The sequence below is a fragment of the Dendropsophus ebraccatus genome, chromosome 11 (assembly GCF_027789765.1).
Source record: "Dendropsophus ebraccatus isolate aDenEbr1 chromosome 11, aDenEbr1.pat, whole genome shotgun sequence".
Lineage (NCBI taxonomy): Eukaryota > Metazoa > Chordata > Amphibia > Anura > Hylidae > Dendropsophus > Dendropsophus ebraccatus.
This window is the reverse complement of record NC_091464.1, coordinates 49437635-49464926: the sequence shown is the minus strand read 5'-3', so window position 1 is coordinate 49464926 and position 27292 is coordinate 49437635. Positions and strand designations below refer to the sequence as shown.

The window sequence follows — 27292 nt, the reverse complement described above, 5'->3', positions numbered from 1 at the left end:
CTCCAAGAACCAAAGGGCCAGACATCTGAAATTCCACATCTGATCCTTCTCTTCCAAACATCTTTCGGGGATCTGTAAAACTGGGGGCTACATGGAGTCTATATTTATTAATATTTGATGGATATTTACGTGCTAGTCACCACTATTGACCCAAAAGCAAGTAACATGCGACCTGCTTGTAACTTCAGCAGAATTTGGTTATGTTTTCTACAGAATAATCTCAACTGTAATAAGGTGGCATGACAGCAAGTCGAATTTGCAGGACTCAGAAGTGACTAGCTGTTGCATGATCAAATTCATAGTCTCAGCCTTAGGTGGTTGGCCGATGGCCACAAAATGAGCAACCAAAGGACTTTGGTCTAATGTGTATGAACTGCCTGCAATTTTTTTTTTCTACAGCCAAAAGACGAGTCACAGACAAATTGTGCAAATACTCTGGTCATGCAACGTGATACTGTATTCAGTGAAAGACTAATCACAGCGTCTACATGACTACATGATGCGGTGTGACAAAAACAACCACGTAACCCCTGTTTAAATCTGATAATCCAGAAAATCCTATCAGGTCCTATTGGCATGGACTGTAAAAGATTTTATTTTAAAGGTAACAGCATGAAAGTTCTGTGAGCGCTCAGATGCGACAGACACAGAAGAATCGTGCTCCCGACTGGAGGAGGACAATTTAAAAAGTTTATTAAAAGCTCGCATTAGGCAAAGATGGGCGGAAAAACACTTTTAACTTTCTTTGCAAGACAAGTTTTATCTTGTATACAAATAAGTATTCCAGTCCTTTAATCTAAATGGTAAATAGATCATTATGGAAATGCAATTATGTCACCATTAGTGAAACAAATGGCAGACATTAATGCAATGGTCCTGAAAGCAAGAAAAGATAATTTTCTCCTCCAGGATACATATATACTCCAGAGCGAGGGAAAATGAAGTGCAATTTTACAGAAAAGAAACCTCCGCGTGGAGTCTCTGTATAAGAACGGAGGCCATCTACTCTTTCAGAGGAGTTAGAGTTTTATAGATCTGAAAAGCACACTTTACACACATTAGCACTGGCAGACAAAACAAGTCTGAAGTGTCCTCAGTCACAAGAGGTACTCGGACCACCGATTTGGCTGCCAATCTCCTCCACTCTATCCCAGACTTACAAGTAATCAGTATTATTAGAAAAGCCGGCAAGGCCAATCTGGAACAGTGACAACACAAACACAAAAGAAGAGAATGGGCAGGAAAATCTTGGCGTTACGGAAACAGTGTTAAAGTATTAGAGGTACTGCTATTCCCCCGAAAACAAGTGGTAGGACACAGGCTTGTGAGACCTGCACAGTATCGTAACATTACACACTACAACACGGCCAAAAGGCAAGGGATGCATTCAAGGTACAAGGCAGATGGCACGACAGAAGCTTTCTATAACAACATGCACAGAAATATATTCCAAAAGGTATGTACTGGAGATGAAAGATCCTTTTTAAAAGTGGTGAAGGACTCTGAAGAACCATCTGTCCACTTTGTAAACAAACAAGCATTAAAAAAGGAAAACTGGCGCATGTGGGGATCTTGGGCACCAGGCTTAGAAACTATCTTACATGGTTGGAGCTAGGCAACTTTTTGAAATGAGCGATATACTTTACGTTGACATGTAGGAGTATACGCTGTAAATTTGGAAAGTTTGCAGGAAACGTTCATAGTGCATATATAGCGAGTTTTACTTCACAAGTCTTACTGTCCCAAAAAGAACGGCTAGATATGGCTGGGAGATGCATGCAGCTGTGCGCTTCACTCCCCAGCTCATTGCTTAATCGGAATCATTGCGACCTCATCTCTTGCTACAAGTGGGATTGTGAGTCGTGCCGGAAAGTAAAACGCGCAGCTGCGCATTTCTTACAGTTATAAGCAGAAATAAGTTTAAGTCCGAGGACTTAGATCTTAACCTATCAAAACTTTTTTAAAATGTATGTGACCCATTAAATGTTATGCTATTAACTTTATTCTTCATTACAAGGCTCACTCAATTAAATTCATTAGTAGTTACATTCCCATTTACACACAAAAATGTGCGGCCGACTTAGCAATGACTTGAATGTCTGTACAAATGACATGTTGGCTAATTGCTGGTCATTTTGAAGGAGCCGATCGGCAGTGAGTGCTTCTGCCAGATAATGGGCCCATGTGAAAGGGCCTTTACTACCATTAGTCGTGATCCTAGGTCATCTGCAGGCAGGTTGCCATGCAGCCTTAGCCTAATTATTATATACTGTATGTACTAATAGTAGAAGGTGAAGTAGAAGGGATGATTTCCCAGACATATCTAGATTACATTTTTCTAGACAATTTTTAGAAGGCAATATGGGATAGAGCAGGGTTACGAATGAGAGAAATTTAATGGTAGGTGTTGTTTTTGTCTTGTTTCAAAGGCCAGCATCCGTATAAAGCACTGTGAAGGGGGTCAGTAAAGCCCTTATTACACGTAGCGATTATCGTTTAAAAATTTGCTATAACAATCAATCTCTAGTGAAAACTAGCAATTTTGTAGCGAAAGATTCTGAGGTTATTACATTCACAGATTACTGTCATGAACGATTGTTTTTATGTCGTTTGACGGTCGCTAACCGTTCCTCTGGACAACCCGCACAACATGTTTTATCGGTGAACGACTTATTACATGAACAGATATGCGAACGATCTGCTAACTACCATCGATAATTTTTAAATATGTTGAAAAACAAAGATGAACTATTTTTCATTCATTGTTTGATCGTTGGGTGTTATTACATGGACAGTCCACACTTAGATGACAGAATGCAAAGACGCTTTACCTGCAGATCCTTCATGTCTTTTTCTACGCGCAGCCTCTCGGAAGTCTCTGTCTCCAGTAGCTGGGAGGCAGATTCTCCGGTGTTTCTCTCGTCTGTGAGCTCAGAATTCAGTTCTGTGATCTACAAGCAGATTACATGGCATTGTCAGACTTTTTACAGAAGAAGAAAAAAGACTTAAGCCTGAAATAGACGTAAAGATTTCTCCTAATCTGATCAACATTCTGATATTTTTTTATTGTCAAATAAATAATATAAAGATTTTAGAAAAAATGACCAGCGCTGTCAAAGAACAAAGCAGAACAATACAATAGATGCATGGCTTATTTAACTGTATAGACTAAAGGTATAACAATAGACTCTGCCGTAAGATTTTTTTTCCACATATATGTAGAAATTGGTTGGTAAGGGTCATTTTGTCATTATAGACCAGATAAATTGTCTGAGTGAGAAAGGAGAAGTGTTTGTCACAATATCTATGTCTCTATGACAACCTTTACTGACAATAAGCAAAGCTACATTAGACTTAAGTGGTCTTTTTAGTCTCCATTTAAGTGTTCATAACTATTCCCTATTTAGTGTTGATTATAGTATTTTAACGGTACTTAAAAATTACTTCACAAAGATCCAATAAAAATCCAGAATAAAAACCAAGGACTTTAAAAAACTACCTATCAGTATAGGGCCATGAAGTGGAAAACACTATTAGATTTAAAGGAACATTCTCATACGCATTGTCTTATTCACAGTGCAAGGACTGAAGGAGGTGGTACATGACATAGTTATTGACGGTAACCAATCACAAGCATTTTGCATATAGAGCTCCTAAAGCATTCCTTTACCATAGTGTGTGTCCCATCTTCCATTAGGGTATATCTGAGAAAATGTTCTTTTATTCAGGCATACAGTGAAGGAGGAGAGCTGTAAGAGCTCATTGTGTCATATGGGCGGTGTCGGGGCCATAATTAGTCAAGACTCTCTGCAGAGATGATTTACAGGCAAAGAGGCCTGTTAGAAGCCTCTATGCCGGTCAATCATCCCTGCAGTGTGCGCTGACAGGCAGGGAGACGCGACTAGTTATAGTACAGGTGATGTCTAGATGACTAGTTCAAGGCTCTCTCACCCCACCGTGCACCGGAATAAAAGAAAATTTATACAGATTTACGCACCCTTAAAGTATATCTGCGGCGGGCCACCTGCCTCAGTGTGTCAGTGGGATGCCTCAAGCAAATCCACTCAAAGAATTGACATGTCAAGTCTTTGAGTGGAGAGTGGTGGAAAGCGGAGGCGCTTAAGGCATCCCATTAACACACTGAGGCAGATGGGGGCTCTGCCGTGAAATTTTGTCGCTTTTACTCAGTGCCATCTTCCCTTAGGGTATGTTCACACGCACAGTCTGGTAAAGTATTGCTTTTGCAGCTCTATTATCTAGTATCTGCTAACAGCGTTATATGCAAAAATTCTGGTTACCTGGTTACCTTTAAAGGGATATTCTGATCTTAAGAAGTTATCCCCTATACACAGGATAGCGTATAACTAGATGATCAGAGGGGTACCCCCACCAATCAAGAGAACACAGCTAGAACTCTATTTTTCAAAAACTGAGCTTGGTAATGCTCAAAAGTCACATACAGAGCATCAGCAACATCAGCAATTGTAGTCACGCACCAAAATGTGACATGTGACAAAAAAAACACTGGATGACCTTTTCTCTGCCATTTCTTTCTAAAAGCCCATACAAGTTATTAAAAAAAAAAAAAAAAAAAAAACTATATTTTATATATACCATACACCATGACCGACCCTGATGGAACCAACTATAAGTCGGTGGCATCCATCCATTAGGCACCACTGGTGTCCAATGTAGAGTCACAACGCAGATGTGAATAAAGCCTTAGTCTGAACACCATGCAATAATATTACCCTGCTCTCCAGACGGTCGTTGTTAAGTCGCAGCTCATTCCTCTCTTTTTCCACTTTGTCAAACCTGCTTTTCAATTGCTGTATTTCTTCCTGTAGAAAGAACAAACAGGTGGTAAGTTAGATCTCGGGGATTCAGTTATGACAAATATAAATATACAACTTATAAGCACCTTGTGTACTAGATGAAACACTATAAGTAATTCATCTTAGATAATAATACCCAAAGTATGTTTATCATGACTTACCTGTGCACTCATTATATTCTACTCGGGGTTTGGCACTGCCAGCCCTTCTGTAGTATACTAAAGACACCACTGGCCTCCATACAAAAGTGCTAGAGGTGTCCTAAACTGTGCACAATCTGTCTGGGCTACAAGTACAGCAGAGTGCTCAAAATATGTGTCATTGTGCCAAGGGCTCTGTGGCGACAACCAGAATTTCCCATTCTGATATTTCTCTAAAGATCTATCTACTTTGCTTTCTTGATAAAGGCCCAAGTAAACAGACTGAAAACAAGAAGATCAACTTCACCCTATCTCTGTCCATATATTATACTACAGGTTAGGATGCCAGACATTCAACAGTTCGGGACAGATCCAGACAATATATGGTAAAACCTGTCTTTCTATTGTCAATGTTCTTTACCATAAAGTCTGGATCTTCCTAAAAGATCCTAAATTCCTTGGCAACTATAACTATGAAGACAAGGCTCATTTGATCCCCATGATCTCCTGATCCCCCAGATAAACATACGTTCAGAATTAGAGGAGCAGTAAGTTATTGTCAGATTTCTTCCCTAAAATAAACATGACCGATTCTAAATTATCTATTAGCGTAGGGTCAGGAGGCCGCTATACTCATTAGGTGGTAGGCCAATCCTGATGGATCAGCATGTACAGCTAGCTCATGTCTAAGGTGTAAATGGGCTTTCAGAAGTTACTACTAGAGGGAAAAAAATATAATGTCCCCATGTTATTAGACAAACATATGACAACATACTGTTTCTATATTTGATTTGTGACAAACACAATTTTGATTTGCTGCCACTGCATGTAATCTGAAGAGAAACAACCACCACTTTCTCACAAGAAAGCAAGCACTGGTGAAGTAATAATAATAAAAATGTAAAACTCCTGCCATACAGGCAATACATCCGATTTCATAGTCTTTACTCCATCAGCGTATACTGGCAAAGTTCGGCTGAAATATGATCAATCACTGATAAAGACTTGATATCTCATCATCGATTTTCTTGCTGCTTTCATGGTGTGAATAGCTGTAGCTTTGTTTTCAGAAACAACTGGTATGTAAAAATGGTGAACGTATTGCGATGTCCTTCTGCATTGTACTGGGAAAACAACCATAGGGAGTGCAATAGATACAAAACAGTTAGACTCATTTCTGGTGAAGGTCAGGCTTCTGCCCACTCATTGTATGCCCATTAGAGCAATCATTTAGCATTTCTACTATGGCATCACTGTCATTCCCTCTACAAGGCAGAAAGAAACAAAGCTTAGTATTCCCTTGTGTGGCTGTGGATAATCATAGACATATTCTCTGCCACTCCTCCTCCATCAGACAAACCTCCTGTGCACAATAAATGTAATGTGAACATCCCCACCAGCAGCAGCTCTCAGCCGAGGGGAGGAGAGGCGACAGCAGGTCTCTCGACTCACATTAATTCTAACATTCACACTTCTCTAGGTCTGCAAGGTTATACTTCATGTGACCGTAGCAGCTGGTGCCAGGCAATGTTGTGCGCTAAGACACTGGCAAATCAACCTCTCCGATTGCTGGGATCATTAAGTGTGCTACTAAGGGCTGTGTAATGCATTTAGTGGCCAATGAACGGTTAACAATTTTAATTGTATTTTTTAAAATGATCCTTAAATAGTAAAGAACCAAAACTTAACAATACTGTGCTACCAATGTTCGCAAGGGAATTTGACCAGAAAGGTGGTCAATAACCTAGAGAATGACCTATGAACAAAGGGAAGAAAGAGCAGCATATCAGAAAAAGGAGGCAATTTTGGTACATGAATGTATTTACAAAAAATATTAAACTTGACGAGTATAACTGTAATTGCCAAGATGGGAAAACCCCTTTAGGGTGCGTTCACACCTACAGGATCTGCAGCAGATTTGATGCTGTGTTCAGTTATTTAAATGAAATCTGCTGCAGAAAATCAGCTGCAGATCCTGTAGGTGTGAGCGCACATTAAAGGGGAACTATCAGAAGGTTAGACGAGTATAACCTGCTGATATGTCCCTATTGCGCAGGAGACGCAGAGGATCCAGGAATGTCTCTTACCTTCATCCTTGGCACCGTTCCTGTGCACTTAGTAGTTTTTTCCTCAGTCCGGTAAGACCATTAGGAGCACTGCCCCATCCCCCTAACGACGATCCAGCTCTATTGATTATCACTAGAGGGGGGGGGGGGGCAGGGGCGGATCAGTGCTAAGGGGGCAAGCAGTGCTCCAAACAATCTTACCAGATTTTATATATATATATATATATATATATATATATATATATATATATATATATATATATTTATTTTACCTTTCATGGAAAATTCTCTTTAAGCTTTACCAGCCCTCAGGATTAAGGCCAAGTCATTGTGTGCCTGGTTGACTCATTGTCCAACAATATAAAGTAAATCTGCTGCACCACTAAAAATAATAGGCATTCCCCATCAGGGACAGATTTCGACATTTTGTTGCAATGGAGTACACAATGAGCTGGTGAGAGGTAACATTTACTCCATGGAAGCTAAAAAGACCACTTACAGGGATTTTCCTAACTATTGCTAGGATATGTTTTCGCTTTATGAGAAGTGGTGGCCCAACCTCTTGGGTCCAGACCATTCCAGAGAGTAAAGGGCTTACAATACGGATTCAAGGGGTTTTGCCACCAATGGACTTAAATTTACTTTAGCGGAGAACAGGTTTTTAAACCTAACAGCAATGTACACTCTAATAAAATAGTCTCCCACCATAAAGATAGATAGCTTTCATAACAGGATTGGCACCCCCTGCTGTTCCTAGTAAAGACTCCCGTGTCGGTCCATGTTAGAGATTTTCTGGTTGGGCATGCGTATATCCTACTTCCCCTCCCTGTATGTGCTGCATTAAAATCCCTCCGCCTAGGGCTGGAACTACAATAAGAACCTGTTGCTATGAGCCCTCACCAATCTACAGTTTGTGCCTGCTCCCGTCCACACAGCATAATAAAGAGAGAATCCTGTGTGGTAGAAATTGTTTGAAGGACAATAGACTTAGTAAGTCCATGTATGTCCATGTAGTAAGTCCATGTATGATATATGCCAGTTGTATATTCAATGTAGCCAGGGATATTGGTGACAGTTGGGGTCCTTGGGCCAGGAAAGGGAGACCCCAGCTGTCACAGTAATCCCGTCACCACATAGAATATACAGCCTGGTCCCCACACCAGCTCCGACCTGTCACATGTCCCTGTCTCTGGCTACCACATAAAATAAACAGGTCTTCACCCCCACCCGAGCAAAATGCACTACTGAGAAATGTAGAAGCTTCCTGGTCACATGGTTCGCACTGAGGATACCGCAGCAAAGGGATTAATAAATAGGCTAAAAAGCGTGGAATTTACACAGGAGCAGCTGTTTTCACATGGTTAGTGTTAAAATTGTGGTGGGTATTGCTCCAAACTTTTTTTTCCCATTTGCCATTTCGTAGCAGAACCCCTTTCAGTTCTGTAGCCACTCCATTTTTTGCCTAATATAATATCAGCTACCTAGCTGGTCCCATGCACTTCAATGGAGATGTGCCACCAAAGTAGCAAACATAACCTATAATGCATTTTACTTTATAGATGAACTCCTAACAAACACTGTATTCAGCATGCAAAAGTGGCAATAACTTATTAGGAAACATTTCAGATAAGGCTTAGATTTGTGAAGGAACACATGAACGGCTAGTTCTGTTGTCTTGAATAGCTTGGAGATCACTGCTGGAAACTTTTTATGGCTCAATCTCCCTGATAACAATGAGCAATGCCGTGCATTCATAGCAATGGTATACAATATGCAGGCTCTTCCTGACAACAAATTTCTATATGGAAACTTTAAAAGCTCTAGAGTCACGACCAAAAATATTTGGATCAACATCTTTCAGCCATATTCTGCAAGGACAGCAATAATGCTCATTGGAAAGTGATTTGTACTAATAAAACCGGAGCTGTCAGGATACACGGTGCACTTCTATTCATCCTAGTTTGATGCTTTCCAGGTGCTTCATACTACAACCAGTGCGTTCTGCAAATACGTCTTACATTCCCATCTTGGCTCGAAACTTCGGCTGGAATACTCAATTGTTCCATTTGTGGGCTCCAAGTTTGAAATCCTCCTAATAGAGTGTGGTTACCCAAGCTTTATATGGTATTTATAGTGCCCAAAGCGGAGAGATGCTGACCATCAGGAATGCAAGCCATAATAGAGGAAGCGCCTAACAAGGTTTGCTCATGCCGGATATGCAGAAAGGATCAGAATTTACTGGAGAACATGGTAGCACTACACAAGGTAAAAGGTTTAGCTAAACAGATTATTAGTCACCTTTGTGAGAGCATTTCAGTACAATCATGCAGTGCTCTACACAAGGCTTCTTCTGTATCTTCACAGTAATGATTTTGGCTGCATCTTGGACAGAGAAGAAACCACAAGAACTCCAAGTGGGAGATTAAAATTACAAGATGTATTGTGCCTGGCTTCTGTAAATGCAATATCCATGTCATCCTTTTACACCTAGCATTATTAGATTTCCCATTGGATGGAAATGCACAGTAGAACAACTTCCTGGAAACTCTTTACGCCAAAAAACAAACTAGGGAGATATGAAAAGTTGAATCCCTAAATAAGAGGGGCATTTCTGGTGATTCCAATTATAATCTATAGCAGATACATAATTGTAGAAGATATCAGAAAAAAACAAATCCTAGAATTTGTGCAATTTCAGTATCTTGATTCAGCTATTAGACATTGCTTACAACTATAACCCCTTTCCATATGAGCTATTAGAACATAAAGCTCAACCCCAACTCATCCAACATCTATGAGCCAGAGGAAAGAGTCACTTACAAACAAGTGTTTCTCACTCAATGTTTGGCCATTCATCTAAACACACATGTACACATGTTTGGCCACTCTCAACACACATGTACAGTGGTCCCTCAACACACAATATAAAGTGATTCTAGGACAACCATTGTATGTTGAAACCATTGTATGTTGAGACCAAAATTCTATGAAAACTGGTTCCGAACCCCCAAAATGTCACCCTAAAAACATACAACAGTCAGAAAGAGCGACTGGAAGCTGTAAATCACTTTCTTTGTAGAAGACTGGAGTCCATAGGAGCAACTCATCCTGGCACAGATAAAGAGCAGTACAGGACATGTAGTATCACACTGTACTGTAGAGAAAGCATACTCAACAGTCAGTCACTGCATCCACATCAGTAATACTGGTGTTTTACCAGTAAAATGGCCATTTTTATTGGTTGAATATGTATTTTTTTTTACATGTGCTGCAGATCCTGACTGTCTGTATCATTGTATGTTGAGTCTGTTACGGTCCAAAAGGGAACATTGTATGCTGAAAATATAGTATCTTGAGGCCATTGTAAGTTGTATGGCAAGGAGCAGTTTCACCCAGATGTAACACCTCTAGCCGGCTTCTATAAAGCCTTTAAGGCCCCCTAAACACGTCAGGAAAATCTATCAGTCAGGCGCTGGAGCTGGCCCTTTAACCTTACGCACTCCTAATTAGGTAAATACGGTGCAGTGTTTTACATGGGTAGGAACCACTGGCTCCCAACCTAGTCAATCAATCTTCTGGCCAAAAGCATGTTTTTTTTTTTTTCTCCTTCATGTTTACTGTCAGGAAACAATGATCATTTCCTAAAGTCTCCTGAAAGACTTCCTGATCAGCATTTCCTAAAAGTCCACTGGTGCATGAAGAGGGTGTGCGATGCCAAATTGTCCTGGGACATAACATTATATATAGTTTCCTCCTGCTTACAACAGGGGCTGTCTCAACAGGAACTGCCCGCTAAGCCATTCACCGCTAAAGAGGATACAACTGCGGCTACAGGGCAGTTCCTGCTGAGACAGCTTATCCCAGGAAGCAGGAAGAAGAGGTGACAAGAATGACCAGACCAGATGAGATGACTGCAGACTGGGGAGCTAGGAAGGAGAGTATGACTTCTCTTTTATTTTGACACAAACCCCAGCCATATTCACAGAATGTTGTGTTCCCAGACAACCCTTTTGAAATGTTATCTCATTATAAATACTAAAGTTTGTGCCTATATTAAGTTTAATCGTTGTAAAACACTTAATTTTTAGTCCTGTCTGTTTACTCACAAAAAAGTGCCATTTTTACAGCCCTCTTTTGCTATAAAGACATTGTACAACACAATGTATGTATTAACTATTTTTCTACAAAATTTTACTGAACTCCAATGATAAAGAAAAAGGGACGATTTGTGCTCTTTGTTGCTACAAAAGACTGAACGCTGAAAAAAAATTGTGTGAACATGGCCTTTTACTAGAAATATGTACTTTTACGCACACACATGTACACATATAATATATAGGACGACTTCATCATGCACCACTGGTTTGGAAGCAATTTCACCTGTCTACAATCTCCAGGGAAAAAAAACATTTTTATAATATGCAATATATCCATTTTCTCCACATGCTGAAAATCTGCAAATAAAAAGCAGCCAGTCGTATGCTGTACACAAAGCTTAATCTACCTACTAATAAAGGTCCATTTTGATTCATGTAAGTTTTTTAGACCTTCAAAACTATTCCTGAAACATAATGGACACATGATAGGCATAGAATACGAGACCACTTACGTCTTTGCCTCGGATCTGGTCTTCTGTGAGCTGCACCTGTATCAGGGGTCGAACGGTAGTGAAGAGTTTCCACCAGGGCCAGTCTTTTACACCTTTGTTTTTCTTGATGTTTTTCTGGATACAGCGAATTGCAAGCTCTTGGATCTACAGGAATACAGGAGAAGGATAAGTGGGCAGGAGAGCACAGAATCCCAGCGTCTCAGTTAGACATAATAGTAAAAAGAGGTAATGTGGAGTATGAACATCAGGCAATGTAGCCTGGAAATAAAGAAAACAAGCTGCTTTCAGCAGACAGGAACAATGCCAAGGACATCACTCAGATAAACTGTAGCCAGCACGCCTTGTAGGGGAGAAAGAGGAAAGAAAGATGGACATATATGTGAACGGCAGGACCATGACACCACAGGACTGTTACAGGGAATGGGTACCAACGGAACTTGGAGGGAAGTAAAAGGATGGAAGCCATTGTAAGTTAAGGAGGTGTATGATAACACGCGATGGCGACAATGAAATAAGAAACAAGGTTGGTAACAGAAGGAGTGGCAACAACAACAAAGTGTAGTTCGGGAGAGGATGATTTCTTTGTGGTAAAAGCTTTATCCTATTGTCATTGATGTGCCGTGCAAAATACACCCGCAGCAAGTGGTGTCAATCATAGGCACAAAAGTGACAATAATTTCCATTCTATTAGTTATTATACAAAAGACTAAAGAAAGTGGCTGGAAATTATTCCTCTTAATTTCTCTCATTTGTAACAGTGGGATGATGGTGTGCACGTGTTACTGCAAAGATCCACAGAAACAAGAGGCTATACATTTTATTGTACTGTACAATAAAACAATGGCTGCAAAGTCTGCTTTATGGTACATAAAGGTGCCAACCAATGACATATACTGATGTATAACTTATGAACTTTTGTCTGTGTCTATCCAACAACAGGTTGTCACACAATCTAGTGCACTGTTTCTCCACTACAGTCCTCAAATGTACTCATCAGGTCCCTTTTTCAGGATGTCCTATAGAGAGAATGACTCGGCATGATTGACGCACTAACACTAACACTGGTCTGGTGTCCTGGTGCTCGAGGAGAAGGTGATCCTATAGTCTAGTGCACTGTGCTCTAGTAACAGGTGGCCATACAGTCTAGTGCACTGCGCTCTAGTAACAGGTGGCCATATAGTCTAGTGCACTGTGCTCTAGTAACAGGTGGCCATACAGTCTAGTGCACTGTGCTCTAGTAACAGGTGGCCATATAGTCTAGTGCACTGTGCTCTAGTAACAGGTGGCCATACAGTCTAGTGCACTGTGCTCTAGTAACAGGTGGCCATACAGTCTAGTGCACTGTGCTCTAGTAACAGGTGGCCATATAGTCTAGTGCACTGTTCTCTGGGGACAGAGGGTTATACAATGTAGTGCACTATCCTTTAGGAACAGGAGGTCATTCAGTCTAGTGCACTGTCCTGTAGGGACAGGGGGTCATACAGTGTAGTACACTATCCTTTAGGAACAGGAGGTCATACAGTCTAGTACACTGTCCTCTAGGGACAGGGGGTCATACAGTGTAGTGCACTATCTTTTAGGAACAGGAGGTCATACAGTCTAGTGCACTGTCCTTTAGGGACAGGGGGTCATACAATGTAGTGCACTGTCCTCTAGGGACAGGGGGTCATACAGTGTAGTGCACTGTCCTTTAGGAACAGGAGGTCATTCAGTCTAGTGCACTGTCCTCTAGGGACAGGGGGTCATACAGTGTAGTACACTATCCTTTAGGAACAGGAGGTCATACAGTCTAGTGCACTGTCATTTAGGGACAGGGGGTCATACAATGTAGTGCACTGTCCTCTAGGGACAGGGGGTCATACAGTGTAGTGCACTGTCCTTTAGGAACAGGAGGTCATACAGTCTAGTGCAATGTTCTCTAGGAATAGGAGGTCATACATTCTAGTGCACTGTCCTCTAGGAACAAGAGGTCATTCAGTCCAGTGCACCGTCCTCTAGGAATAGGAGGTCATACATTCTAGTGCACTGTCCTCTAGGAACAAGAGGTCATTCAGTCCAGTGCACTATCCTTTAGGAACAGGAGGTCATTCAGTCTAGTGCACTGTCCTCTAGGGACAGGGGGTCATACAGTGTAGTACACTATCCTTTAGGAACAGGAGGTCATACAGTCTAGTACACTGTCCTCTAGGGACAGGGGGTTATACAGTGTAGTGCACTATCTTTTAGGAACAGGAGGTCATACAGTCTAGTGCACTGTCCTCTAGGGACAGGGGGTCATACAATGTAGTGCACTGTCCTCTAGGGACAGGGGGTCATACAGTGTAGTACACTATCCTTTAGGAACAGGAGGTCATACAGTCTAGTACACTGTCCTCTAGGGACAGGGGGTCATATAGTGTAGTGCACTATCTTTTAGGAACAGGAGGTCATACAGTCTAGTGCACTGTCCTCTAGGGACAGGGGGTCATACAATGTAGTGCACTGTCCTCTAGGGACAGGGGGTCATACAGTGTAGTGCACTGTCCTTTAGGAACAGGAGGTCATACAGTCTTGTGCAATGTTCTCTAGGAATAGGAGGTCATACATTCTAGTGCACTGTCCTCTAGGAACAAGAGGTCATTCAGTCCAGTGCACTGTCCTCTAGGAATAGGAGGTCATACATTCTAGTGCACTGTCCTCTAGGAACAAGAGGTCATTCAGTCCAGTGCACTGTCCTCTAGGAATAGGAGGTCATACAGTGTACTGCACTGTCCTCTAGGAACAAGAGGTCATTCAGTCCAGTGCACTGTCCTCTAGGAATAGGAGGTCATAAATTCGAGTGCACTGTCCTCTAGGAATAGGAGGTCATACATTCTAGTGCACTGTCCTCTAGGAACAAGAGGTCATTCAGTCCAGTGCACTGTCCTCTAGGAATAGGAGGTCATAAATTCGAGTGCACTGTCCTCTAGGAATAGGAGGTCATAAATTCGAGTGCACTGTCCTCTACGAATAGGAGGTCATAAATTCGAGTGCACTGTCCTCTAGGAACAAGAGGTCATTCAGTCCAGTGCACTGTCCTCTAGGAACAAGAGGTCATTCAGTCTAGTGTGCTGTCCTCTAGGAATAGAGGGTAATTTAGTCTTGTGCATTGTTCTTTAGGAACAGGAGGTCATTCAGTCTAGTGTACTGTCCTTTAGGAACAGGAGGTCATACATGCTAGTCTTCTCATGCCAAAATTTAAATGATGGGAAAAAATGGTAACCTCAGCACCTTCTCCTGATCTACTATCTGCAAACTTAAACTCGGTCTCCCAAAGACACACTCATCTAGCACCTGATGGAAAAAAAGAGGGAAATGAAGAGATATAAAATTCATAAACAATAACATTCTAAGAGAGAAATTCAGATAGCTAGATGTACTCTCCCGGATACCAGAAAACTCCTCAAACAGCAACAAAATTAATTTAGAATACGGCAGTCATCTCATTTGCGCAGCTGAGTAAATACACTTCCATCCTGACATTAGTTTTGCTCTCTGCTCAGCAGATTATTCAAAGTAAAGAATTATTATAAATGCAATCAAAATTTATTTATTGCATAAATGTGCATATTCCACATCTGCAATGTGAGGATATTTTTTGGATGGAATACATGCCTCCATATTAAATACAGGTGGTCAGACAGCTGAGGACCTACATTGTAAATCCCAGACTTAAGCAGTGCTAAAAAAATTACTATGTAAAGCTGTAAAGCCAAAAGATACTTTACTATTAAAATAAAAAGATTATTCTACAGATTCGGAAGTCAACTTTCACACCTGACAAGAGGCAGCAGACACATGTCCATCAATCCAGAGGGGATGGATAGAGGGAAGGGAACGGATGATGGGTAGGTTCTATACTTATCCATTTATAATATTTTGGTCTAAGAACTTGTCTAAACCCGTCTTGAAGCCTCCACTGTTTTGCTGCAACCAGATACTGGGGTGACTGTTCTACAGATCACATTTCTCATGGTAAAGAAGGTGTGTCGCCTCCGGAGATTGAACTTTTTTTTCTCCAGGCGGAGGCAGTGCCCCTTGTCTTTTAAAGGGTTTTTATCTGGAACATCTTTTCCAGGTAACTCCCCCTAGGACATATGATTGCATTAGATTGCATTCACACGTCATAAAAATTACGGGCCCATGTTTTTCCAAATTACGTCCGCCTGCCATGATGTCTCAATATCATGTTGGCAGCGGGGAAACGCTTTGTATCTATGTGGCACTGTAGTGTTAAAGCCGCACTGCTCTGTCACTACAGTGTGGTGGAAATTCAATAAGTTTCCCTGCTGCCATGATGTATCAATATCATGCCGGGCAGGGAAACATTCCATGACAGGACTTCCCAGTCCGCAGGGCCCGTAATTTATGGAACATGTGAATGCAGACTTAGACTAGACAGTGTTCTTAATTGCCAGATTTATCCAACAAGAGTAAGCCATGTAATAAATCTGGTGCATCTTCAGACTGTCAGTGCAAGGTTGCTCTGTGTAACCATTAGACAATCTTAACTCGGAACCATCATTTTTGATATGCAAATAACACTTACAGATAAACAACTTTTTGAGTGCTGGAACCTGCTATAGCATGCAGTGTAAGCTCCACCTGCTTATACACCCACCCACAGCAATATTATTGGGACAGAAGACATACATAATCCAGAATAATAGGAGAATTTCATGATAAGAAAAACTATAGATGTTTTCATGATTTACCCACTATGTAAGTTCAGATAATTAACTACCATACACGCTAAATGAATTATGGGCAATGCTGGATCTTGATAATCTTATGAAGAAAGAGTTGCATAGTAGAATTGGTGGAAATCAAGAACATGAAGAAAGTTACGACAAGAAGTCTTGTGAGTGACTTGTAATTGGTGCACAGCTACATGGACAACAAAGATTAAAGCTTTGTGTCCTGAACATGATCCAAAGCACAGACTAAAACATTCAAATGTGCACATCATTATTCTTGCTTTCTTTTCTTCTCTTTAAGACTCTTGTGTATAGTTAACCAGAGCAAGTGAGGGGGCTATGAAGATTTCTCTAGCAAAAATTGAAATTGAAACTTGACCAGAAGTAGAAGGAAACAGACTTAATAGTCTTCAAGACTCTAGAAACCCAACCCCATACATGTGATAAGAAGCACACAGCCCTTACCGTATCAGAAAGGACTCGATCCCAGCTATGTTACCAGTCACTGTTGAAAACACAGCTGAGCTGAGAACTGGAAGACAAAAAAGACCGGACTGTCCCTCCCAGTCCATGCAGACGCGTACAAGGAAACCCCCTGTCTGACATCAGTCTGTAATCTTTCATAAAAGGCGAGGAGTTGACCATTTTAGGTTACTGGCAGAAGGGCTCATCTGAAGAAACACAATGCGGAGGTGCTAGCCTGTGGCTAAAACATTACCTTTCTCTTTTTGAACTGCTGACGTGCCAGGTATCCTCTACATGCGGCCTGGAATAATATGAGGTTCTTGCGGGTCTGCTCATCTCTCTGTTCCTCAAGCTTTGTTAAGGTGCCTGCACGGAAGAAAACCTGAGAAAACAAAGATGTAGATTCAGACCAGAGGTGCCTGTAAAGTGTCAGCTCCTGCACTCTCTTGTGCACTAAGGGAAATGTGTATTCTTTCTGATAAATGTATTGTATATATGTGAGGAAGTTAAGGCACAGGGTCACAGATGGCTACAGAGATCAATACAAGTAGAAACAGACCCATGTTACAAGATAAGTTGTAAGTAAAATAAACCAGGCAAAACATGGAAGAGTTATTATTAAGCTGCTAAATCTTTACCTGCTGCCATGCTAAATGACAAGGGGGTGTTTATTCTCCAGCATAGGGTATATTATATATATTACTAAAATATGCACTTATAAATGAATGTGTCCCATTGTCTATATCCTAAACAAGAGGAAAAAACAGACACACTTAGTTTATAATATGAGGCTGCAGAAGAAGCAGCAGAGTGACCTCCCTATTATCAGTGAGAAGTAAGAAGCGGGATTCCAGAGCTTCACCCTTTCCTCTCTGGGCAGTAAGCTTGGCACCACCACATTACATAGGAGACACCTAAGGAAAGAAATCCTCCTGAGGCCCCAGAGGAGGAACGTGTTAACCAGCGGGGCCTGGACCTCTCTAAGCATTGCCTGTATTCCCCAGGCTGATTTGCATGAGGAATTCTGCCTGTGGGAAGCAACTCCTGGTCTGCACATAATACAAGCCACAGTATGCCCAGTTCTTTATTATCCTAAATCCAAGCAGTGCATTGTGAGGGTGTGAATGGTAGTGATCTGCTGCATTCTCCTGTTACCGCTGGACATGACGCAGCCCTCTGCAGCTCTGCTGATGGAGAGGCTTCATTCATGGAGGATATGATCTCTGGCATTTATAAAGCAGCCTATGATGGTCTTTTTAATGCATGCCAACAGACAGTGATGAAATAATCCTGTTCAGAGTGTTCTACAGGCTTTATGAACTCTACGCACAGACACATTACTGCTGACAAAGTGAGATATGGATGCAAAATAGGTTAATGAAAAGAAGCAAATAAATAGAGGAAAGCACGTGACACGGTGGTGTTGGAGCAGGGAGAACGATTCATCACAAGTATTGCTCTCCAGACAGACACTACACGCAGACAATCACCGGCTTAAAGGGGTTGTCTCCTGATAGACTGAATGAAATAAACATTTACTAAAGGCAATTTCTAAGGGAAAATGAAATTCTAGAAATATTTTAATACAAAGGGATAGAATGTGTAAGCGCTCATGGTGCTATGCTACTTTTATTGATGTCAATGGGAGTCCTGCAAACTGTGGCTGTTTATGGCTTGCCACCCGGCCCTGGCGGCATCAACCAGGTGACCCTAAATCTCAAGACAGGTGAATCTATGGTTAATTTTATTCGAGTGTTTTGCCCAATGCTTATTCTTAAGGCCCTATTCCACGGGACAATTATCGTGCGAAAAATCGTTATATCGTTCAAATTTAAAAAATAAACATTCTGTGAAATTGCCGGCAACAATCGAAAAATCGTTTGTGTGTCGTTGATTTAGATCGGAACCTAAAATAATCGTTAATTGTTCGCTAATCGTTCACTGTAATTCCACATTCGTTCGCTGTAGTTCCGCATTTTTTTCACTAATCGTTTAGTGTAGTTGCATATTTTTCATTGTTTAGCTGGGATCAGATGGAGTAAACGATCATAGTAACAATCGCAATAACGATCATAACTAACAACTATTGTTCTGTGTAATATGGTGATCGATTTCAGGATAACGATAAACAATCTCGTTTGCGATCGTTTATCGTTAGTCGTTAAAAATTGCTCTGTGTAATAGGACCATTAGAGGGGAGTGACTTATCTCCAGTGAGGACAATATTCAATATGGAGGAGAATCGAGATAACTCTCCTCTCTGAGTTCAGCAAACACTTAAATAACATGCATGGCCACTTAAAAAGTAGTTTTCCAAGATAAGAACACTGACAGCCTACACTCAGGGTAGGTCATCAATATCAGGCTTGGCAGTCAGAGTCTAGTGTGAGTGCAATGGCCACTTCTTTGTATATATCAGTGACACTTGGTAGTGGTTGTGCAGTGTATTGTAACCCCAAACCCACCAGTCAATGCCCTAATAAAGAAAAATGATACAGAAGCAACACCATCCACATACTAATTCAGAAATGTGCACGTACCCTGCTCAGACCCATATGATAGCTGCTCTTCTCCAGGTCCAGGGATTCCAGAAGTTCTTCTACAGCCTGCAAGAAACCAGGGGGGGGGGGGGGGGGGGGGGAATGTTACTTTTAAAAACATTTTGATAATAACATAAAAACACAGTATTCTGTCATACAAGATATCACTAGACCACAAGTCCTTGGGGCAGTCCCTGGCTGTTTCTCTCAACCCCACCAGACTTGATTGATAAATCTCTTCTTGTTTAGGTATTAGACAATTATGAAAACAAAATTCCATTCACGGCTTCAATAAAATTATGGTAGCTTTATTGGGTCATCACAAAAAAAAAATAAATAAATGATAAAAACACACCGACGCGTTGCAGGGTTAGAACCCCTTAATCATGATTAAGGGGTTCTAACCCTGCAACGCGTCGGCGTGTTTTTATCTTTTATTTATTTTTTTTGTTTTCTTTTTTGTGATGACCCAATAAAGCTACCATAATTTTATTGAAGCCGTGGATGGAATTTTTCCTTTCATGGACTTTCCGGGTTGCGGCCCGCAATACAGCCAGAACGTGCTTCACTTCCAGGAGGTCCACACACACCTGCGCTAATTGTGGCTATCAAGGGTGAGCTGACATATTCTCCTTTTATGCCATTAGACAATTATCAATTAATGACGGTGGGCCCAATGACTTTTGGTTCTGGTAGCATAAAAGTGATGACCGCTTCCCTTAAAAATGACTGCTTTAAGCCCTTAAAGCAACCAAACACATCTCTCTCTTCTGCAATTTATGATCTAATGCTCCAAAGAGGTAAAAACATGGTAAACTTATCATGTATGTGTAGTAGTAGACAATAGTTGGTGGCCATAAATGTGTTTGTCACATGATCACCAAAACCTCAAAAGTCCTAACGGTATGATAAATTTTACAGCAGGCCTTGCACAATCCACAACTTTTTACGGTTTAGGATGGTTCCTGTTGAAGGTTGCTCAGCACCTCTGCTAAATAATGCTCCACTGATAAGACAAAATGCCCCTTACATTTCAGCCAATTCTCAGCAGGAGACAATGCCGGGCTCTTTAACACTTCTTGTCACGACTCACATTGCCTGCTACCCACTGATTTATAATACTCATTAACACCTTTACTTCTAGCAGAACACGCTGCACATAAATATTAATACATCCTCATGTAGATGTGATGCTAGGCACGGCGCTCTGAGCGCCACAACCAGGGAAATTCATAATTACTTGTCTTTGAAGGCTGCTAAGCTAATATTGTGTACAAGGCAATAGCCTGGATGGGGTCATGCTTACTACTGGGTAACCTCAGCACACAGGTTTGCCTTAACCCATTTGTAGCAAGGCACAAGGGTAAGGAACAATAACATTGCTTTAGGTGTACAAGTATACTGTAAATTTACAAAGTGTATAATCTGACGTAATGTCGAAAAAGAGAAACATCTCCCTATTATCCCAGGATTTAGCCCACACTCTAATGACTCCATTGGGGAAAAACAACTAATTCTCAGTTATAAAGGTTGAGTCACCTCCCTGCACTGAGTCTTTTACTACCCACATTACAAAGTTTCTGAATAGTTAAAGAAGGTTCAACATGCTGAGAGGAATTACTGTGTACATAGATGTCAGCTTCACTCTAATTTCAAAATCAATGAAGATCAATGGATCTTTCTTCCGCTTCCAGGCCAATGAATACTGGAATTATTTTGCATGATCCTGTATTTTACTTGTAATGTTGTCAGACAGGAAACATCAATTACGCTCTCTCTGTACATACATACAAAAGAGCACTATACTATACAGTACATTTAAAACAAGAAATGCTCGACTGCTTGTAGTAGAGCAGTGCACCATCTCATCATTTACTGTATAATGTATCCCCACCCCACCATTGTAAAAGGTGCACTGACTGTACTACTACTGTACTGTATATGCACTCCAGCAGTCTTATACAGTACTGGGCTGTGTTCACACTACGTATATTTTCGTACAACTATAGCCGTTGTTGCCGATTGCAACAACGGTCGTGATTTATACGAAAATATATGTTACCTTGCAGTCTATGGAATCCCGGCCAGAGCGAATACACATAGTATACGCTCCGGCCAGCATCTCTAGCGGCACCGCAAACAACTGACATGTCAGCTTTCTGTGGCTGCTATTCATCGAATAGCGGCCGCAGAAAACCCTGTCAGTGCACACCATGGAGCAAGCGGCTCCGACAGCTCGCTCCAAAGTGTGCTGTGGGGAGTTCTGATGCGGGCGCGCACGGATGCGCCCGCATCAGAACTCTGCAGCCCTAAAGATCATCCGTACTGCAGTACCGGCCGGGATGATCTTTTCAGAGACCAGCCGTTCCGTGACCTGGCCGGGACGCTGAATGGCTGGCCGCTTACGTAGTTGCCCATGGCCCTGTACTGTATGTGAAGCCTCACCAGTGATAAACTCACCAAGTACAACACACCATTCACACTCGCAGAAACATTCGGATACTCAGCAAAGTTTGAGTTTCGAACATAACTTCCCGGTAAATATTCATTTGAATTCGAATGGGATAAAATATATAGGGAGGACTTGTACTATTTGGCACAAACACTGCTGTGTGTGTTTCCACCAATGCATTTGGATCGCGATCGAAACACAAAAACTCATGTTGCAACTGAAGTCAATAACAATCACCAGTATCTCTACAGTACAACAATTAGATGAAATTCCACAAGAATACATAGAACAACGCAATGGCGCTTTTAAGGGGCATAAATATATAAATAAGGACTCAATGCACAAACTACGAGATGTGAGTAGCTTGATATGAAGTCATAAGCACAGATAGTGTGGCGTATTCTACCAAACTCATGAACAAAAAAAATCTCCAAACTATTGTTATGTTTAAAGATGGAAGAAAGGGAAGATGTCATTGTATTGTATAAGTGCATACAGTGATAAGAAATCTCCCCTGCCATCTACCTAAATGGCTCACACAATGAGCGTTCCACACATCTACCAACAATGTCAAACAACATGAAACAAATCTAGATGATGTGAAATAGAAGTATTATGTGCAATAAAAGCCGCTAAAAGAAGATCACGCTGAACACATGCTTCTCTTTGAGGAAGAACAAAATGTACATCCCAGCACCCTGGGGAAGGAACCAACATTAGCAGCTGAAGACTATCAAAAGCTTCACCTTTAAATCCCTCCCACAATTTCTAGAATAGGAACTTATTCCCCACGTCTCAAAAGCATCAGGAACAAGTTACCTTTGTTTGTCAAAACTTAAAGGGACATTGTCTCTGCTCTGGGTTTTATCAAGCATCCCTGAGTATGCCCTGCTCTAGCACCTACCCACCATCTCCAAGCATGCCCTGTTCCAGAACCTACCTAATATCCCTGAGCCTCCCCTGTTCCAGCACCTAACTAATATCCCTGAGCCTCCCCTGTTCCAGCACCTACCTAATATCCCTGAGCCTCCCCTGCTCCAGCACCTACCTAATATCCCTGAGCCTCCCCTGTTCCAGCACCTACCTAATATCCCTGAGCCTCCCCTGTTCCAGCACCTACCTAATATCCCTGAGCCTCCCCTGTTCCAGCACCTACCTAATATCCCTGAGCCTCCCCTGTTCCAGCACCTACCTAATATCCCTGAGCCTCCCCTGTTCCAGCACCTACCTAATATCCCTGAGCCTCCCCTGTTCCAGCACCTACCTAATATCCCTGAGCCTCCCCTGTTCCAGCACCTACCTAATATCCCTGATTCTCCCCTGTTCCAACACCTACCTAATATCCCTGAGCCTCCTCTGTTCCAGCACCTACCTAATATCCCTGAGCCTCCCCTGTTCCAGCACCTACCTAATATCCCTGAGCCTCCCCTGTTCCAGCACCTACCTAATATCCCTGAGCCTTCCCTGTTCCAGCACCTACCTAATATCCCTGAGCCTCCTATGTTCCAGCACCTACCTAATATCCCTGAACCTCCCAGTTCCAGCACCTACTTAATATCCCTGAGCCTCCCCTGTTCCAGCACCTACCTAATATCCCTGATCCTCCCCTGTTCCAGCACCTACCCAATATCCCTGATCCTCCCCTGTTCCAGCACCTATCTAATATCCCTGAGCCTCCCCTGTTCCAGCACCTATCTAATATCCCTGAGCCTCCCCGGTTCTAGCACCTACCTAATATCCCTGAGCCTCCCCGGTTCTAGCACCTACCTAATATCCCTGAGCCTCCCCTGTTCCAGCACCTACCTAATATCATTGAGCATGCCCTGCTCTGGCACCTACCTAATCTCCTCAAGCATAACCTGCTCTAGCACTTACCTAATATCCTCGAGCATGTCCTGCTCTACCACCTACCTAATATCATTGAGCATGCCCTGCTCTACCACCTACCTAATATCCTCTAGCATGTCCTGAAATAGCACGTACCTAATATCCTCAAGCATGTCCTGTTCTAGCACCTACCTAATATCCTCAAGCATGCCCTGCTCTAGCACCTACCTAACATCCTCGAGCATGTTCTGTCCCAGCACCTACCTAACATTCCCAAGCATGCTCTTCTCCAGCATCTTGTCTTTTACTATACCAAATAGTTTATGAAAATTTAAGCTATAAAAATGACCAAAACCATAAACTTAAAGCGACTTTGTAGCCACAATCTGACCCCCCCAAAAAAGCTTGTACCTTCAGATAGCTGCTTTTAATCCAAGATCTGTCCTGATGTCCGTTCGGCAGGTGATGCAGTTATTGTCCTAAAAAACAACTTTTAAACTGGCAGCCCAGTGCCCAACGGGCGTGGCCTAGATTGTGTATGCATTAGGCTGGAACAACCTCTCTGTCCCTCCTTCCCGCCCCTCCTCATCATTAGGAATGCTCCAGGCATATTGGCTCCTATTCATCAGCTGTGTTAGCCTGGCACATGGGCTGGATTGTTAATCACCTGTGCAATGTTCAGATAGGAGAAAATGTTTCAGTGGCATTCCTAATGATGAAGAGGGTGGGGAGGAGGGACGGAGGGGTGGTGCAAAGTTAGGGCACAGATACTCCCGTTTGGCACGGAGCTGCAAGTTTAATAGTTGTTTTTTAAGACTAACTGCATCACCTGCCGAACGGACCACGGGACAGATCTTGGATTAAAAGCAGCTATCCGAATGTACAAGTAGTTTGGGGGGGTCAGATTCTGGGTACAGAGTCGCTTTAAGATATAAGACTGATAAAGGCTCTTTTGATCAAATTAATCTTATTTGGGGCCATATAGAGGCCCTTTGGGTATAGGTATGAGTATACACTGAAGATACATATGACCATTTAACTTTCAGACTTAGTGAATTACATTTGACAAGTTATGGAGACACTTTATGTTCTCATCAGTTTCTAAAATTTGGTTTTATGCTGCGTTCTATGGCAACTTCACCTACAGGAACAAATAAAACATTTTTATATATATAAAACACTGTACCATAAATAAGAACAAGTAAAAGTCCCTCATTTTTTTCCCACAGTAATAAAAAGTTTATTGGGTCTTCACATAAGGCGTAATGATTCTATGTTCTTTTTTTGTGCATCCCTTTTCTTTCTTATGATGCATATTAAATGTTAAGTTATGATGACACACATTAAAGAAGTTTGTTTATGGAAAAAAAAAAAAAGATTATACTGCAAGTTTTAGTAACTTTTTTGTTTTCCTCTAGCATTTTAGCATTTTATCTCCAGCTGCCAGTGCACAAATTATGTACAGAGCGACAGAAGATAAAGTTAAGTGTGATGGTCCTTTGGGGAGAGAGGGAGGGATAAACTTAGATCAGCGCTTATGGCCGTTAACCCTCTCAAAGTCCTAGTAACTGAAAATGTATTTTCTACCACTGCCTTATCTTCAGGCGGCTTATCATACTGTAGTGTGGCCTCCAATAGAAACATTTAAAAAGAAACAAAAAAAACACCAAAATGGAAGGTTTCAACAAAATCGTGATCAATTTCATTTGCTCAATGTTACTCTACTGAAAACTGAAGCCGTTAACAATTATCCTCTAGACTTTACATTAAAGTATATGGACACCTTTGACGTGATAAAAATACAATTTTTTATCTTTATTTACAAAATGTTAGTCCCAGCTCTAATCATGAGACTGCTATCACTGGGAGGAGGGCCAGGAAGCACACAGAGATCTGGGCACTTTTTATGAACGGTTCCCTCCTGGCCACTTACCAAAGATTTTTTTTTTTAATATATTAAATTTCTTTATTTTTTCATAAGACAAACACCTACATCAACCTAAATCAGAGGAATTAACATATGTTTCAATCATTTCTGTATATGAAGTTGCTATCCTATATGTGATTATCCAATTGTTACACTCCCTCAGTTACCAGCAGGCAGCTCTGGTTTCCTACCTTCATCCCACCCCCCCAGTGGCTTAGCTACCATAGAGGCAGGGAAGGAAGTTGCTATGGGGCCAGTGCAGGGGGAGGCCCAGGGGCAGCAGGTAAGAGCGTGTGTCCTTTTGCTTAACCCCTTCTGTACTGCAGTGTGTAAGTGACCCAATGTTTACTTACATGGTGCAACACAAAAAAAAAAGGTTAACAAGCAGTAGACCGAGATCTCTGCTTCACTGCACTGATAACCTCTGACCTCTGTTCTCCAGCTGGCAATCAAGTAGGAAATGAAAATGTGCAGAGCTTCATGCAGAGGTCAGGAGTTATCAGTGCACCAGCAGTAAAGCATATATAAGTGTGTGTGTGTGTGTAATTATATATATATATATATATATATATATATATATATATATATATATATATACACACACTCTGCTTTGTGTTGTGTGTAGGGGAGCCCCTTACATTTTTTGCTATGGGGCCCCGTGAATCCTAGCTACGCCCCTGATCCCCCCTTAATTAATGTACTCTATGCCCACTTTAACTCTGATACCTTTCTCCTTGCCCTGTCCTATCTAAAGTCTCTGATGATGCCCCTCTTTATCTATCAGAGCACAAGAAGAGGATAGAAAAAAAAAAAAGAAAAGAAGAGGAAAGAGCGGCCGACACCATCCTTTCTTTTTCACTCATCCACTCAAGGTAGTCAGATACAGTACTGGGGGCACAATTACCAATCTGCAGGTGAAAAAAGCTAGTTATTGGAAAAGGGAAAGGAGAAGAGAGGACGGAGGAGGGAAATGAGAATAAAAAAAGTGGGGAGGAGAAAAGGACAGCAAACAACTTAAAGCGACTCTGTACCCACAATCTGTCCCCCCAAAACCACTTGTACTTTCAGATAGCTGCTTTTAATCCAAGATCTGTCCTGGGGTCCGTTCGGCAGGGGATGCAGTTATTGTCATAAAAACAACCTTTAATCCTGCAGCGCTGTGTCTAATGGTCGGGGCTTACATTTGTATATGCATTAGGCTGGCACAACCTCTCCGTCCTTCCTCCCCACCCTCCTCATCTTTAGGAATGATCCAGGAACATTTACTGCTTTTTGAGCTTTGCACAGGTGTATTAACGATCCAGACCATGTTCATTATACACACAGGTGGGGAATAGGAAGCAATCTGCCTGGAGCATTACGTTAGACACAGCGCTGCTGGATTAAAAGTTGTTTTTTAGGACAACTGCATCCCCTGCCGAACGGACCCCAGGACAGATCTTGGATTAAAAGCAGCTATCTGAAGGTACAAGTGGTTTGGGGGGGGGGGGGGGGGGGGCAGATTGTGGGTACAGAGTCGCTTTAAATAGCTATATATACTAGTCATACAGGTATCTGTCTCTGTTGCATGTCGCTTGTGTCTGCGATTATTAGTAGCTTTGTCTTTTAGCACTATATTTACTGCACCAAAATTATAACTATAACACATTTTCCACATGTTATTTCTACAACAGGACTAAGTTCAAGGAGTTAATTGAAGTGAGAAAAACATCAATT

General features: G+C 41.7%; 1 protein-coding gene across 10 annotated transcripts in view; it reads right to left on the bottom strand.

The window, feature by feature from the left end:
- MYO18A (myosin XVIIIA) overlaps positions 1-27292 on the bottom strand; it is a 258536-nt gene that overhangs the window by 71344 nt on the left and 159900 nt on the right. For all 10 annotated transcript variants that reach the window (XM_069945228.1, XM_069945229.1, XM_069945230.1 and 7 more), the window contains 5 exons: positions 19371-19436; positions 17084-17212; positions 11651-11794; positions 4752-4841; positions 2832-2951 (listed from right to left, as the gene is read on the bottom strand). In XM_069945228.1, the coding sequence (XP_069801329.1) occupies positions 2832-2951; positions 4752-4841; positions 11651-11794; positions 17084-17212; positions 19371-19436 (549 nt within the window). The remainder of the gene's footprint in view (positions 1-2831; positions 2952-4751; positions 4842-11650; positions 11795-17083; positions 17213-19370; positions 19437-27292) is intronic.